Source organism: Anomaloglossus baeobatrachus, chromosome 4 (genome assembly GCF_048569485.1).
Source record: "Anomaloglossus baeobatrachus isolate aAnoBae1 chromosome 4, aAnoBae1.hap1, whole genome shotgun sequence".
In the NCBI taxonomy this organism is placed as follows: Eukaryota; Metazoa; Chordata; class Amphibia; order Anura; family Aromobatidae; genus Anomaloglossus; species Anomaloglossus baeobatrachus.
This window is the reverse complement of record NC_134356.1, coordinates 29,654,769-29,671,593: the sequence shown is the minus strand read 5'-3', so window position 1 is coordinate 29,671,593 and position 16,825 is coordinate 29,654,769. Positions and strand designations below refer to the sequence as shown.

Here is a 16,825-nt window from a genome sequence, read left to right as displayed (position 1 = left end):
CGGGGCTTTGTTTCTGTCCAGGAAGTGGAGGCGGGATTTTCTTTCTCCCCAGGAAGTGGGGCTTTGTTTCTGTCCAGCAAGTGGAGGCGGGGTTTTTTCTGTCCAGCAAGCGGAGGTGGGATTTTCTCTGTCCAGGAAGTGGAGGCGGGGAATTCTGCTTTGTTCAATAAGTGAGGGAGGGGCTTTGTGTGGCAAAATTTGGGACAGTGTTTTATCTCTGCTTCTGCTCTCCTGCCGACCTGCTACACAGAGAGCCGAGCCTTCAGTTCAGAGCAGCCAAGACATTGGAATAATAGCAAGAGCAATGCATGATGCCAGGGGAAAGAAAGTTCTTGAACCTATAATGCCGGTAGGATGCTGAGTAAGAGGAAATTGCCCACGGAAAAATATCAAATGAGCATATATAATTAGGACAGTTCATGAACATACTCAACAGGTGTAAGCGCCAAAATAACTGCTACGGGGAGGATCAATACGATAAGACCTTTGTAAATGTGGCAAATTATAAAACAGTCTTGATTATAATGTACCATTGTGTGTATGCAGAGCTATGTGACTGTATGGTGACAGACACACTCAGTGTTTTAGGTTTCCCCCCCCCCATGATTGACTTTTATGCTCCACTTTTCCACATTGTATAACCCTTCGGTGTCAGGACTTTCCACCGGACCTCAGATCATAATCACTTTTTTTTTAGGCTTTGGTAATTCCATTCTAATTGGGAAAGTTTTCACATCTTGGCACGTCCGGCCGGCACGGCTGATGAATGTGATTACTGAGGAGATTATCCTTTATAAACTTTAATTTACCGTCTACTTTTATATAAATGTGATCCAGCGACGGAAACAGCTGTTGGTTAGAAAGGGGGGGTGAGGCCCGCTTGCCCCGCCCCCGCTGAGAAAGCCAAGGCCAGCCCATGCTGAAAAAGCCAAGGTAAGGATTGCCCCACCCACGCTGAAAGCCAAGGTGAGCTCACTTGCCCCACCCACGCTAAAAGCCAAGGTGAGACCCGCTTGCCCCGCCCATGCTGAGAAAGCTGAGGCCTGCTTGTCCCACCCATGCTGAGAAAATCAAGGTGAGGCTAGCTTGCCCCGCCCACACTGAGGCCTGCCCACGCTGAGAAAGGTGAGCTCGCTTGCCCTGCCCATGCTGAGAAAGCAGGGGTGAAGCCCACTTGCTCCGCCCACTCTAATATGGCATAGGTGAAACCTGATTTCTGTGCCCATGCTAAGATAGCTAGGGTAAGCCTTGCTTCTCTCACCCGTGCTGAGAAAGCCACCCATTACCCCACCCATACTGAAACCGCATAGGTGAAGCTCGCTTACCCCACCCATGCTGAGCAGCGTGGGTGAGCCTTGCTTGACCCTTTTATTCTGAGACAGCATAGAATAGGCCCGCCTGCCCGAGCCTTGTTTGTACCAACCATGCTGAGAAAGCTAGGGTGAGACTTGCTTATTCCACCCATTCTGAGACTGGATAGGTGAGGCCTGCTTGTCCTGCCCATGCTGAGGCCTACTTTTCCCACGCAGTCTGAGTCCGCAGAGGAGAGGCCCGCCTACCCATCCAGGCGCAGCCAGGGTGAGCCTTGCTTGTCCCGCCCACGCAGACCGCTTGGGTGAGCCTTGCTTGTCCCGCCCACGCAGACCGCTTGGGTGAGCCTTGCTTGTCCCGCCCACGCAGACCGCTTGGGTGAGCCTTGCTTGTCCCGCCCACGCAGACCGCTTGGGTGAGCCTTGCTTGTCCCGCCCACGCAGACCGCTTGGGTGAGCCTTGCTTGTCCCGCCCACGCAGACCGCTTGGGTGAGCCTTGCTTGTCCCGCCCACGCAGACCGCTTGGGTGAGCCTTGCTTGTCCCGCCCACGCAGACCGCTTGGGTGAGCCTTGCTTGTCCCGCCCACGCAGACCGCTTGGGTGAGCCTTGCTTGTCCCGCCCACGCAGACCGCTTGGGTGAGCCTTGCGTGTCCCGCCCACGCAGACCGCTTGGGTGAGCCTTGCGTGTCCCGCCCTTGCTTAGAGCCTTGGTGAGGCCTGCTTTCCCCACACATTCTGAGACAGCCATTGTGAGGCCTGAAGCCTTTCCCAACATATGCATATTAGAGTGAAGACCAGACTCCAGCGGTTTCAGATTGGGCATGTGAGAAGCAGCACTTGGGCTCTCTCTATTATTGCAAAAAAAGCAAGCAGGAGTCATATTTTTGTAGAGTAGTGGATGGGGCAAGTAGGACTGAGCAGACAGGGCATAGGCTTTGGCTACGTGCACACTGAGTATTTGAGGGGGTTTTTTTTACCTTTAGTATTTAAAAGCCAAAACCAGAGGAAAAGTGTAATAGTCACACGTCACCACTTCTTCTGCTTTTGACTTACAAATACTGCGAGTGTGAACATGGCCTACACAGAGTGTGGTGCGGAGAAAGTAGAACTCCAGGTTTTCTATGACCGGGGGGGGACAAGCGGCGTCTTTCAAAGTCCTAGCAACACTAATATTGCTTTTCCGGCCATAGAAAGTGCGACCATTATACATGTTTTCTATTATAGTCTGCCCTCATATAAGCTTCGCCATCAGTATTTACCAAAACCAGAAATCTCCAAAACACAGAGCGGCTTGTCAATCTCTAAATTCCACTCCTGGCTTTCATAAACAAAAACTGATGGAAAATATTTAGGTGTGAAGTGGTCAGCAGGTTTTTTGCTATGCAACCTGAAAACCGCATGCTTTAAAGGGTTAATAAAAATTTCATTGAAGTCTATTTTCACACTGTGGGGAGTTTACCTGCAATGAAGGGAATTTTGTTTACTTACCGTAAATTCCTTTTCTTCTAGCTCCTATTGGGAGACCCAGACAATTGGGTGTATAGCTTCTGCCTCCGGAGGCCACACAAAGTATTACACTTAAAAGTGTAACCCCTCCCCTCTGCCTATACACCCCCCGTGCATCACGGGCTCCCAGTTTTGGTGCAAAAGCAGGAAGGAGGAAACTTATAAATTGGTCTAAGGTAAATTCAATCCGAAGGATGTTCGGAGAACTGAAAACCATGAACCAAAGAACAATTCAACATGAACAACATGTGTACACAAAAGAACAAACAGCCCGAAGGGAACAGGGGCGGGTGCTGGGTCTCCCAATAGGAGCTAGAAGAAAAGGAATTTACGGTAAGTAAACAAAATTCCCTTCTTCTTTGTCGCTCCATTGGGAGACCCAGACAATTGGGACGTCCAAAAGCAGTCCCTGGGTGGGTAAAAGAATACCTCGATAAAAGAGCCGTAAAACGGCCCCTTCCTACAGGTGGGCAACCGCCGCCTGAAGGACTCGCCTACCTAGGCTGGCATCTGCCGAAGCATAGGTATGCACCTGATAGTGTTTCGTGAAAGTGTGCAGACTCGACCAGGTAGCCGCCTGACACACCTGCTGAGCCGTAGCCTGGTGCCGCAATGCCCAGGACGCACCCACGGCTCTGGTAGAATGGGCTTTCAGCCCTGAAGGAACCGGAAGCCCAGAAGAACGGTAGGCTTCAAGAATCGGTTCCTTGATCCACCGAGCCAAGGTTGACTTGGAAGCCTGCGACCCTTTACGCTGGCCAGCGACAAGGACAAAGAGCGCATCCGAACGGCGCAGGGGCGCCGTACGAGAAATGTAGAGTCTGAGTGCTCTCACAAGATCTAACAAGTGCAAATCCTTTTCACATTGGTGAACTGGATTAGGACAAAAAGAAGGTAAGGAGATATCCTGATTGAGATGAAAAGGGGATACCACCTTAGGGAGAAATTCCGGGACCGGACGCAGAACCACCTTATCCTGGTGAAACACCAGGAAGGGGGCTTTGCATGACAGTGCAGCTAGCTCAGACACTCTCCGAAGTGATGTGACTGCCACTAGGAAGACCACCTTCTGCGAAAGGCGTGAAAGAGAAACATCCCTCATCGGCTCGAAAGGTGGTTTCTGAAGAGCCGTTAGCACCCTGTTCAGATCCCAGGGTTCTAGCGGACGCTTGTAAGGAGGGACTATGTGGCAAACCCCCTGCAGGAACGTGCGTACCTGCGGAAGCCTGGCTAGACGCTTTTGAAAAAACACGGAGAGCGCCGAGACTTGTCCCTTAAGAGAGCCGAGAGACAAACCCTTTTCCATTCCGGATTGAAGGAAGGACAGAAAAGTGGGCAAGGCAAACGGCCAGGGAGTAAAACCCTGATCAGAGCACCAGGATAAGAAGATCCTCCACGTCCTGTGGTAGATCTTGGCGGACGTTGGTTTCCTGGCCTGTCTCATAGTGGCAATGACCTCTTGAGATAACCCTGAAGACGCTAGGATCCAGGACTCAATGGCCACACAGTCAGGTTGAGGGCCGCAGAATTCAGATGGAAAAATGGCCCTTGAGACAGCAAGTCTGGTCGGTCTGGTAGTGCCCACGGTTGACCCCCCGTGAGATGCCACAGATCCGGGTACCACGACCTCCTCGGCCAGTCTGGGGCGATGAGGATGGCGCGGCGGCAGTCGGACCTGATCTTGCGTAACACTCTGGGCAGCAGTGCCAGAGGAGGAAATACATAAGGCAGTCGAAACTGCGACCAATCCTGAACTAAGGCGTCTGCCGCCAGAGCTCTGTGATCTTGAGACCGTGCCATGAATGCCGGGACCTTGTTGTTGTGCCGGGACGCCATTAGGTCGACGTCCGGCGTTCCCCAGCGGCAACAGATCTCTTGAAACACGTCCGGGTGAAGAGACCATTCCCCTGCGTCCATGCCCTGGCGACTGAGAAAGTCTGCTTCCCAGTTTTCTACGCCCGGGATGTGAACTGCGGAGATGGTGGAGGCTGTGGCTTCCACCCACAGCTGATGAAGTCGAGGGAAGCTCCCAGCGAGCCCGCTTAGCCGGTCTGGGACTGTGGTTCTACCTGGGCCGAGGGTCCCACCAGTGGCTGAGGCTCCGGCTGAGTGAGTGTCACAGGGGCCGAGCATTGCACACAATGAGGGTAGGTGGAACCTGCAGGTAACATAGCCGCACAAGAGGTACAGGTTGCAAAATAAGCCTGTGCCTTGGCACCCTTGCTTTTTGCGGACGACATGCTGTTGTCTCCTCTTAGAGCAATCAGTGAGGGTATATAGCAAAAAGCAAATAGTGCGGCCGAACAAAGTAAATGTATACAATATAAGCATATAAATATACACTTCGGCACCCAGGGGGGCCAGCACCTAGTAACAGGTGCGGCTTACCGACCGCCCTCAGCGGTTGTGTGACCACCAGATTCCCTGCCTGGGCCTCCCAGAGCTGTGGGCGTGCCTCAGAAAGTGCGGGAATCTGGTGCCCCGCAGTGCTCAGTGAGGGGGGAGGAGGATACTAAGTATGCTCCAGCCCTCACCGCTGACATCCAGTCTAGCGTCCCGCCCTTACCCGACTGGCAGGCCCGGGGGCGGGAGTTTGCGGTACTAGGCCGCAAAAGCCGGGGACTAAATTTATTAGCGCGGCCGGCAAACAAGCGCGGTCGGCGCGGTAGTCCCGGCGACGCAAAACACCCGGCAGGTGCTACAGCGTCCGATACACAGGCGCTCTATGCGCCGTCCCCAAGGGGACACAGAGTACCTCAGAGGAGCAGGGCCTGTCCCTGACGATACCCGGTCTCCTGTCCGTCAGATTCCCCCAGGGGCTGCGGAGGGAGCACGGTCCCAGTGCATGGTGACCGGTTAGGATCCCACTTCACCCAGAGCCCCGAAAGGATGGGGAAGGATAACAGCATGTGTCTCCAGCCTTTGTACCCGCAATGGGTACCTCAACCTTAACCGCACCGCCGACCAGAGTGGGGCGAGAAGGGAGCATGCCGGGGGCCCTGTTATGGGCCCTCTTTTCTTCCATCCGATAAAGTCAGCAGCTGCTGCTGACTAAAATGTGGAGCTTGCGTGCATGTGTGCCTCCTTCAACACAAAGCATAAAAACTGAGGAGCCCGTGATGCACGGGAGGGTGTATAGGCAGAGGGGAGGGGTTACACTTTTAAGTGTAATACTTTGTGTGGCCTCCGGAGGCAGAAGCTATACACCCAATTGTCTGGGTCTCCCAATGGAGCGACAAAGAAATTTGTTTTAGCTTCAGGAGATTATCATTGCCCAACCAGGTGAGCTAGTCTGACAGCCCCTGCTGAGATTAGCAGCTCACAGTCTATAGCCATTGTACACACAGAGCATGGTGTGGGCGGGGGCAATTTTCACAACTACATGATTGGACTAAGGATCTCTTTGTCTTTTCAGATGAGGTAGCAAAAATCTGCTGACAGATTCCCTTTAACAGGAGAACCTGTCACCTGCTTCATGCTGCCCAAAGTATGGTTAAGCTTGACTGCACAAGGTATGTTTTACCTTAAAGGGAAACTGTCATCAATATTTTTCCTCCCAAAATATTTATATGTGCATGTAGCTCTTTGAAAGACAAGCCCAGCAATACCTTTACATGGCCGGTCAGTTCCTCCGTTACTCAGAAATCAACATTTGAATTGCTATGTAAATGAGGCTGAAGTGCTATTTGTAGATCTGAAGCCTCTGCCACTCCAGCTCTATGCCCCTCACAGCAAAACCTCCTCCTTCCTGACAGAGCTTCTGTGCTGTGTAACTTCAGGCAAAAGGAGCCATCAGTCAATCAGGTGGAGGCAGTGATGTGCAGGAAATAGAGTCGGTGTGACGGAGGCTCCAGATCTGCAAATTGAATATAAGCTGAAGTGCCATTTGTAGATCTGAAGCCTCCATCACTCTGGCTCTATTTCCTGCACATCACTGCCTCCGCCTGCTTGACTGGTGGCTCCTTTTGCTTGAAGTTACACAGCATAGAGGCTGTCTGTCAGGCAGGAGGAGGAGGTGGGGAATAGAGCTGGAGTGACGGAGGCTTCGGATCTACAAATAGCACTTCAGCTTATTGATTCAAATGCTGATTTCTCATTAATGGACCGGGCCATTGATAAAAGTGTGAACCCTCAAATCACTCGTGGAGCAGCTCCAAACTACAACCCAGAGCCTGGTGACTGGCGCCATCTACTGGTGAGATAAGACTCCTACACATTAACATATTGGATTAATCATTTCTCTCCAGTGTAAAAAAAATAAATTTAAAGGGGATGTATAAAAATTGGCTATCTGACCTAGTCCGGCAATGATAATCTCCTGAAGCTAAAACAAACATTGCAGGTAGACAACTGCCCAGTGTGAATAGAGACATCTCTGAATTCTGTTAACCCTTTAAAGCCTACTGTCTTCAGATTGCATAGCAAAAAAACTGCCAATGGCTGATGTCTTCCAAGAACAGCGCCACCACCTGTGCTCAGGTTGTGTGTAATATTGCAACGCTGGAGCTGAATCATCACACACAGTCCATAAACCGAGGTGAAAGCGGCCATGTTTTCCCAATTGTGGGTTTCTTAGATTATAAGATGCGTGCTTGTGTCCTGCCACTTCATTTCAAATCTACGGCGCTAAAGATACAAAGCTAGCCAAGTGCTGCACTGTAAGTGCCATAGACTTGAATAACGCTTCAGGATGCATGTGCGACCTGCAGCAACATATTCCGATAGTCTTGTGGTCATGAGAAACTCAATTCCCCGGTGGCGGTGCAATATCAGTCTGAAAACGGTGACCTATCCTGTGGATAAAATGTGACCGTTAGGTCAGAAATGCGTTAAAGGGGTATTCCAGAGAAATAATGGAGGACACCGCGGCTGGCGAGTACTTTCTGCAGGACCAGTTTATTTACAATGATAAGCAGAGACATTATCAGGACATATATAGAGAGTGTCTCAGGACGGACACATGGCTGCAGGCGGCGCTTGTTCCCCTACATCACACAGACTAGGTGTAGAAGCAGACGTATCACAGGGCGCGGCGTCACCGCCTGATCCGGCGCGGGTCCCTTTAATGATATATCACACAACCCTGACGAGATCTCAGGCACAGATAATAGCGACGCGTACGAGACCATGTTCACGTGTACGGCGAGAAGAGCTTGGTTTGCTTTCCTGTATTCAATGTTCATGACAAACAAAGCGGCGAAACATGCAGCTTCTTCAAGGGTCAGAGGAGACTTTCCCTAAATGTATCAGGGAGGCAAAGACTTTTGCAAAAAAAGAAATCCACAACAATTAATCCTTAGAGTGAGACCCCATAGTCTGTATTTTGTAGGTTTAAAGAGGCGTTTCGCCAATGCCGCTCTCTCAAGGGTACATCTTATGCTGAAACTTCATCCCTCTATGTGAAGGTGGAGATTAAAAGTCACATTACCCTAATTACCATGATCACCACCGTGCACCTAGGATGCAAGTACAGGCTGCCCTTGGCATCCAGCTGAAAAGGACTTGTAGGCGGAGCACTGTAAGCTGCGGTTCTCAGCCAATCGGTATCAGTAACCGTGTTCTCAGCAATGCTGATTGGCAAAGATCAGCTGACAGACAGGGCTCTCACTGTCCTTTTCAGCTGGATGCTACAACCTCCTCCACTCTCTAGCTTTGGGATGTGATTAATGAAGGCTTTTAGCGCTCACTGGTTTAACCCCTTAAAGGGATGGTCCACTTTATTAAGTTGCCCACATATATTTTGTGAAGTTTTAAACACTTACTGAACCTACACCCCCCCATCATGAGCATAGCCGTCCCAAAAACGCCCTCAAATAGAGGGGCGTGTGAGCTTTTTCTATTGTGCCCCCCTTTTGGGATAGTTGGTGGAGCTTTTTTTTTTTTTTTTGCAGGTCCTGGATGTTATTTTTTGCCCATTTTCAGGAGAACGGGGCTTGTCCTGTATGAAGACTATGCTAATGAGGGGGTGTGGTTCCCCGCCCACCCAAAAAAATGGCAAAAGTGATATTTAAAAGGGCCGGCAAACATGAAAGTGATTTGGAGCTGTCCCTTGACCATCGCCGGTCGTGGCTTAAGTGGTGACGCGACCGAACGTCATGCGACCGCTTCATAGTTGGAAACCCCCTTAAAAAAGGTGGGCGGAGCTTCTAAATTTCAGCCAATTAGAAAGCTAGCCACGTGATGGCGTCATCATGGCGGTTTCACCGTATTCATGATGGACTCTGGAGGGTGGAGATTGCTCCGGATATTCTGGAGATTTTTTTATTGCATGACAGACAATGTGGAAAGATTTCATTCAGTGCGATAAACCATAAAATGCAAAAAAAAAAAAAATAAAAAATAAGTCCTCACGATCCCAGAGAAATGTACGGCGTCACCTAAACCTACACCGATGGCCACATGTGTGGGGTAGAACAATGGGGGGGGCTTCCCAGCATGCTTCACTCCATAGTCACAATGGGAGATCAGTATTGGGGGGTGGTGGTAATTGTGTGTGTGTGTGTGTGTGGAGGGGGGGGGGGGGGACTTACTGTGAGAGTGCCGAGGCCCCGGCCGTACCCCACCCCCCGTACGTACTGTATACGGTCAGCGACTTCCTCTTAAATAAAAAGAATTTTAACCACGGATGTGCCGTATATTGCCGAGCTGCTCTACACGCTGTGTGACTTCTCCTCCTTCTGGGACGAGACCTTCCCTCCTCGCGGTCACCAGAGATGCGTCTCCCGGATTTCAGCAATGATCTGGCTGGCTCTCTGCAAAGCCTGAGGGGAGAAATGGAGAATCAGATTAGTTAAAAATAAAAAAAAAAAGTGACACCCCCTAAGGCAATATGTCCGCAGCACGACGTAGAGGCTGAAACACTGATTCCAATGATGCATCACTTACAGGGCTGCATGATGCAGTTTTGATAAAATCACAGTTTTCTCTACTGTAGAAGTGTGTATAACCCTGCCCACCACACTGATTGGCAGCTTCCTGTACACAGGCTAGGAGAGATAGAGGCGGAGTTAGACAGATTAGCTTGATTACCTGGTATGTGACACTTAGTCCTGCAGTGATAATCTTCTGCTGATAAAACACTGATTGTATCGAAACTACAGTAAGCTGCTGAGAAAGTGACATCCCTAGGAATCAGGCTCCATGACCCTACATTATGCTGCTCTCAGATTAGACCTGCTGAGATTGCCTTTAGCCATGATTACTATCATATGGAGGAAGGGGAGTGACAACTACTCAGCATGTGCTACTGTAAATTAACCCTCTCAATCCATACCGCGTGTGGGCATTCCAGTTTTATATAAAATTCTAGAGAAAAGTTGTTGTAGAAATAAAAGATTCTATAACTTTATATTTGTGGTTGTGAAACATTTCATTATTCCAGTCGCACCCATCCAAGCCTCCAACTGCTTGTTGCCCATCCCCACCGAGCACGGCCGCCCATCCCCACCGAGCACGGCCGCCCATCCCCACCGAGCACGGCCGCCCATCCCCACCGAGCACGGCCGCCCATCCCCACCGAGCACGGCCGCCCATCCCCACCGAGCACGGCCGCCCATCCCCACCGAGCACGGCCGCCCATCCCCACCGAGCACGGCCGCCCATCCCCACCGAGCACGGCCGCCCATCCCCACCGAGCACGGCAGCGGCCGCCCATCGAGCACGGCAGCGGCCGCCCATCCCTACCGAGCACGGCAGCGGCCGCCCATCCCTACCGAGCACGGCACCGGCCGCCCATCCCTACCGAGCACGGCACCGGCCGCCCATCCCTACCGAGCACGGCACCGGCCGCCCATCCCTACCGAGCACGGCACCGGCCGCCCATCCCTACCGAGCACGGCACCGGCCGCCCATCCCTACCGAGCACCCGAGCAAGGTAGTGTCTGCTCATCAACCAAAAAGTTCAGTACAAAGATTCTCTAGTATCCACCGTGTAGTGAGAATTTCCCCGGCCATTGGCACACGTCTCATACCTTTAACATATCGGCGGCCTCCTTCCTGCGCTGGGCCATGTCCTCGGACTCGGTGAGCAGGTCCTCCAGCAGCATGGATTTATACAGCTGACCCACCAGCTCGCTCTGTAACGTGTCCTTCACGTGGTTGACTAGGAAATGCATCACAGCCTTTGGCACACTGCGAGGAGACAGAAGGGGCGTTACTATAATACTCGGGGGTGGCGCAATGGCCGGGGGTGGCGCAATGGCCGGGGGTGGCGCAATGGCCGGGGGCAGAGCAATGGCCGGGGGCAGAGCAATGGCCGGGGGCAGAGCAATGGCCGGGGGCAGAGCAATGGCCGGGGGCAGAGCAATGGCCGGGGGCAGAGCAATGGCCGGGGGCAGAGCAATGGCCGGGGGCAGAGCAATGGCCGGGGGCAGAGCAATGGCCGGGGGCAGAGCAATGGCCGGGGGCAGAGCAATGGCCGGGGGCAGAGCAATGGCCGGGGGCAGAGCAATGGCCGGGGGCAGAGCAATGGCCGGGGGCAGAGCAATGGCCGGGGGCAGAGCAATGGCCGGGGGCAGAGCAATGGCCGGGGGCAGAGCAATGGCCGGGGGCAGAGCAATGGCCGGGGGCAGAGCAATGGCCGGGGGCAGAGCAATGGCCGGGGGCAGAGCAATGGCCGGGGGGTGGGTGGGGTGGAGCAATGGCCGCCTCCGTTCACCTGTCCTGAATGTTCTTCCTGACTATGAGGAAATAAGACTTGATCAATCGCTCGATCACTTCGCAGTCGCGCTGCTCGCGGGCGGAGAGTTTTCTGGCAACGGGCACAGGCTGGAATAAGAGACGATATATGTGAGGGCGGGCGTAGGATGGCGACATGTGGCACAAAGGACGCTCGGACTTACCACATCCAGCAGGTTTACAGCGTGGCCCCTCTGGGGGCTGGCGGGAAGGACGGGAGCCAGTTTGTTCTTCTCGTCCAATAGCGAATCCTCTCCTTTGGAGGCTTTTAACATCCCCCGCCAATTACCAGTGCCGGAGTCGGGGATCGCTTCACCGGTGCCCAATGCTGGTGCGGCGGCCTGTAATGACACCAGACACACAATATGGTCACATGCAGAAGTGGCGCCCCCCACAGCACCCCGAATGTAGTGCATTAAAGGGGTGCTCCAATTCCAGCATTGTATTTTTGGGGGGGGCACTTATTTGCTGAAGCCAGAACACCCCTTTAACAAATGAGGTTGTGATTGCTTGAGATGAAGCCCCCCCAACTACAGGGGCCGCACACAGTGACCAGACAGGTGACGGACACAATGCAGCTGATGAGATGTGTGTGGATGGCAGGGATCGGGCGCCTGAATGATCCCAGGACCCCAAAATACTAGAAAAAAACAAATTCTGTTTATTAAGTATCCATCTGATCCTCCCGTGCTGCCATATGAAAGTTATACCCCGGCCTTCACCAGTCTCTAATAAGAGCGAAAAGAGGAATCGGCAGCTCAGAAATCCCCTATAAGCCAAGACAAATCTCCGTGTGTGCAGCCACCACTAGAGGGAGCAGGGGGTCCGTGTACTGGAAAATGACGGAGGCCGGTGTTAGGGTGAGTTATTGAGGGTCCCGGGTCATGCAAGAATGATGTATACAGCACGCACAAAGAAAGCACCACACAATGATCATGCATCCCACGTGCCCAGGTCTCAGGACGTGCAGGGTGGTCTTAGCTGGCACAGACCTTGCCATCAGAGTCAGCAGTGGTGGGCTCCAGAGCGGCCGGGGCCAGGGGCCCTGGAGCTTTAGAAGAAGACTACAGGAAGAAAGAATCACAGGCAGAATTAACCAAGAGCAATGAGAAGAGACAGACGAGACCGACCGATGGGGAATGCGAAGTGGACCAGCTCGTGACGGCAAAGCCTCCTGGAGCAAAGAAGAGAAAAAAGGTCTCCACCTGCTGCAAAACTACAAGTCTCAGCATGCCCTGACAGCCCGCAGCCATCGCAACCTGCTGCAAAACTACAAGTCTCAGCATGCCCTGACAGCCCGCAGCCATCGCAACCTGCTGCAATCGCCAGAGATAAAAAGAGGTTCTCCCATTATTCTAGGCACACACTGCTTCTCCTTTGCCTTGCTGCTTGATTGACAGACCCCATCTGATGGCTGCGCTCTCCCCTACTCTGCGTCTGCATTCAACCTGGCTGGCGCACTCCCCCCCCCCCCCCCCTTTACCCAAACATGGCTGGAATTCCCCCCCCCCCCTCACATTGCTGGCCTGCTCCCCCTACAACCTAGCTGGCGCGCTCTTACCCCCTTTCCCCAACATTGCTTGCCTGCTCCCCCTACAACCTAGCTGGCGCACTCTTACCCCCTTTCCCCAACATTGCTTGCCTGCTCCCCCTACAACCTAGCTGGCGCACTCTTACCCCCTTTCCCCAACATTGCTTGCCTTCTCCCCCTACAACCTAGCTGGCGCACTCTTACCCCCTTTCCCCAACATTGCTTGCCTGCTCCCCCTACAACCTAGCTGGCGCACTCTTACCCCCTTTCCCCAACATTGCTTGCCTTCTCCCCCTACAACCTAGCTGGCGCACTCTTACCCCCTTTCCCCAACATTGCTTGCCTTCTCCCCCTACAACCTAGCTGGCGCACTCTTACCCCCTTCCCCAACATTGCTGGCCTGCTCCCCCTACAACCTAGCTGGCACACTCTTACCCCCTTTCCCCAACATTGCTTGCCTGCTCCCCCTACAACCTAGCTGGCGTGCTCTTACCCCCTTTCCCCAACATTGCTTGCCTGCTCCCCCCTACAACCTAGCTGGCGCACTCTTACCCCCTTTCCCCAACATTGCTTGCCTGCTCCCCCTACAACCTAGCTGGCGCACTCTTACCCCCTTTCCCCAACATTGCTTGCCTGCTCCCCCTACAACCTAGCTGGCACACTCTTACCCCCTTCCCCAACATTGCTTGCCTGCTCCCCCTACAACCTAGCTGGCGCACTCTTACCCACTTTCCCCGACATTGCTTGCCTGCTCCCCCTACAACCTAGCTGGCGTGCTCTTCCCCGACATTGCTTGCCTGCTCCCCCTACAACCTAGCTGGCACACTCTTACCCCCTTTCCCCAACATTGCTTGCCTGCTCCCCCTACAACCTAGCTGGCACACTCTTACCCCCTTTCCCCAACATTGCTTGCCTTCTCCCCCTACAACCTAGCTGGCACACTCTTACCCCCTTCCCCAACATTGCTTGCCTGCTCCCCCTACAACCTAGCTGGCACACTCTTACCCCCTTTCCCCAACATTGCTTGCCTTCTCCCCCTACAACCTAGCTGGCACACTCTTACCCCCTTCCCCAACATTGCTTGCCTGCTCCCCCTACAACCTAGCTGGCGCACTCTTACCCACTTTCCCCGACATTGCTTGCCTGCTCCCCCTACAACCTAGCTGGCGCACTCTTACCCACTTTCCCCGACATTGCTTGCCTGCTCCCCCTACAACCTAGCTGACACACTCTTACCCCCTTTCCCCAACATTGCTTGCCTGCTCCCCCCTACAACCTAGCTGGCGCACTCTTACCCACTTTCCCAACACAGCTGACATGCTCCCCTCCCAGCCCCAACCTGCAAGTCTCCACAGGATAGGTGGTAACTTACTAATCAGTGGGGGGCCGCACACCGGGACCATTGCTTGCCTGCTCCCCCTACAACCTAGCTGGCACACTCTTACCCCCTTTCCCCAACATTGCTTGCCTTCTCCCCCTACAACCTAGCTGGCACACTCTTACCCCCTTCCCCAACATTGCTTGCCTGCTCCCCCTACAACCTAGCTGGCGCACTCTTACCCACTTTCCCCGACATTGCTTGCCTGCTCCCCCTACAACCTAGCTGGCACACTCTTACCCCCTTTCCCCAACATTGCTTGCCTGCTCCCCCTACAACCTAGCTGGCGCACTCTTACCCCCTTTCCCCAACATTGCTTGCCTTCTCCCCCTACAACCTAGCTGGCGCACTCTTACCCCCTTTCCCCAACATTGCTTGCCTTCTCCCCCTACAACCTAGCTGGCGCACTCTTACCCCCTTCCCCAACATTGCTGGCCTGCTCCCCCTACAACCTAGCTGGCACACTCTTACCCCCTTTCCCCAACATTGCTTGCCTGCTCCCCCTACAACCTAGCTGGCGTGCTCTTACCCCCTTTCCCCAACATTGCTTGCCTGCTCCCCCCTACAACCTAGCTGGCGCACTCTTACCCCCTTTCCCCAACATTGCTTGCCTGCTCCCCCTACAACCTAGCTGGCGCACTCTTACCCCCTTTCCCCAACATTGCTTGCCTGCTCCCCCTACAACCTAGCTGGCACACTCTTACCCCCTTCCCCAACATTGCTTGCCTGCTCCCCCTACAACCTAGCTGGCGCACTCTTACCCACTTTCCCCGACATTGCTTGCCTGCTCCCCCTACAACCTAGCTGGCGTGCTCTTCCCCGACATTGCTTGCCTGCTCCCCCTACAACCTAGCTGGCACACTCTTACCCCCTTTCCCCAACATTGCTTGCCTGCTCCCCCTACAACCTAGCTGGCACACTCTTACCCCCTTTCCCCAACATTGCTTGCCTTCTCCCCCTACAACCTAGCTGGCACACTCTTACCCCCTTCCCCAACATTGCTTGCCTGCTCCCCCTACAACCTAGCTGGCACACTCTTACCCCCTTTCCCCAACATTGCTTGCCTTCTCCCCCTACAACCTAGCTGGCACACTCTTACCCCCTTCCCCAACATTGCTTGCCTGCTCCCCCTACAACCTAGCTGGCGCACTCTTACCCACTTTCCCCGACATTGCTTGCCTGCTCCCCCTACAACCTAGCTGGCGCACTCTTACCCACTTTCCCCGACATTGCTTGCCTGCTCCCCCTACAACCTAGCTGACACACTCTTACCCCCTTTCCCCGACATTGCTTGCCTGCTCCCCCTACAACCTAGCTGACACACTCTTACCCCCTTTCCCCAACATTGCTTGCCTGCTCCCCCCTACAACCTAGCTGGCGCACTCTTACCCACTTTCCCAACACAGCTGACATGCTCCCCTCCCAGCCCCAACCTGCAAGTCTCCACAGGATAGGTGGTAACTTACTAATCAGTGGGGGGCCGCACACCGGGACCTGCAGAATGGGAAACGTTAATCCCCTTTAGTATGGAGCGGCAGTGCACATACTCAACCGCCGTTCTGATCATGCCCTATGGGGCTGTTGACCTTTTCCGGCAGAATGAATGGTGCGGCGGTCGGGCATGCTGCGCTGCTGTAAAAGTTGCCCATTGCGAATACATTTTCACTGTTCTGCACATGGGTGAGGGTCCCGGCGGTCCGACCCCCACTGATCAGTAACTTAGTGCGTATCCTGGGGAAAATGATTCAAGACTTATCACAGGGGTTGTAAAGAAGTCGCCTGGATTAAACGGGAACCGAATATCAGGTCAGGACTTCACATGCAACTATTAGGAAAGTAGAAGGGTCCACATTTAGAATGGAGTCATTTACATGGGACTGCAGTGAGAAAGGATTTTATCCTCCCCCCCCATCTGTTATAATCCATATTATGCAAATAGTTAGTATTGAAGCCAGCAGAAAAATCCGTGCACAGCCATGGTGGTATGTACAGCAGAATACGGGGGGAATTAAGCGGAAAAAAAAAAAAAATCTTGGTGGGTGCGTTGGCCATTTTTACATAGGACTGCAGGTAAAGCAGCTGTGCTGTCTTTGCAACCCCCCCAATGAGTTACACTCAGCTCTGCTACATCTGTGTGGACAACTAAAATAAAATGCTGCGTGGAGCCAGCAGGAGGCGATGTAGTGGCTCTTGCAATCACCAGGGGGCGCAGCAGTCGGACCCCCACTGATCGGACATTATGTATCCTGGCAGACCACACCGGGATCTATAGAAATCCCTCCCACCATTGTCACCCAATAGATCACCTTATCTCTGGAGGGAGCGGGCAGATCTCTGGCTATTCTGTTCCGCCTCTGCTCCTGCGTATACAAAAATAAAAGATGGCGTTACTGGTTGGATGGAGGGGCGACGCTTCATGGGG

General features: G+C 53.4%; 1 protein-coding gene across 4 annotated transcripts in view; it reads right to left on the bottom strand.

Moving 5' to 3' along the window:
* Nucleotides 1-7,688: 7,688 nt before the first annotated feature.
* The window catches only part of DNM1L (dynamin 1 like), a 67,051-nt gene continuing 57,914 nt past the window's right edge, over nucleotides 7,689-16,825 (bottom strand). For 2 of the 4 annotated variants that reach the window (XM_075344193.1, XM_075344194.1), the window contains 6 exons: nucleotides 16,710-16,763; nucleotides 12,487-12,558; nucleotides 11,659-11,835; nucleotides 11,475-11,584; nucleotides 10,789-10,948; nucleotides 7,689-9,579 (listed from right to left, as the gene is read on the bottom strand). In XM_075344193.1, the coding sequence (XP_075200308.1) occupies nucleotides 9,523-9,579; nucleotides 10,789-10,948; nucleotides 11,475-11,584; nucleotides 11,659-11,835; nucleotides 12,487-12,558; nucleotides 16,710-16,763 (630 nt within the window). In that variant the 3' untranslated portion in view covers nucleotides 7,689-9,522. The remainder of the gene's footprint in view (nucleotides 9,580-10,788; nucleotides 10,949-11,474; nucleotides 11,585-11,658; nucleotides 11,836-12,486; nucleotides 12,559-16,709; nucleotides 16,764-16,825) is intronic. The other 2 variants (XM_075344195.1, XM_075344196.1) reach the window with 1 other exon arrangement.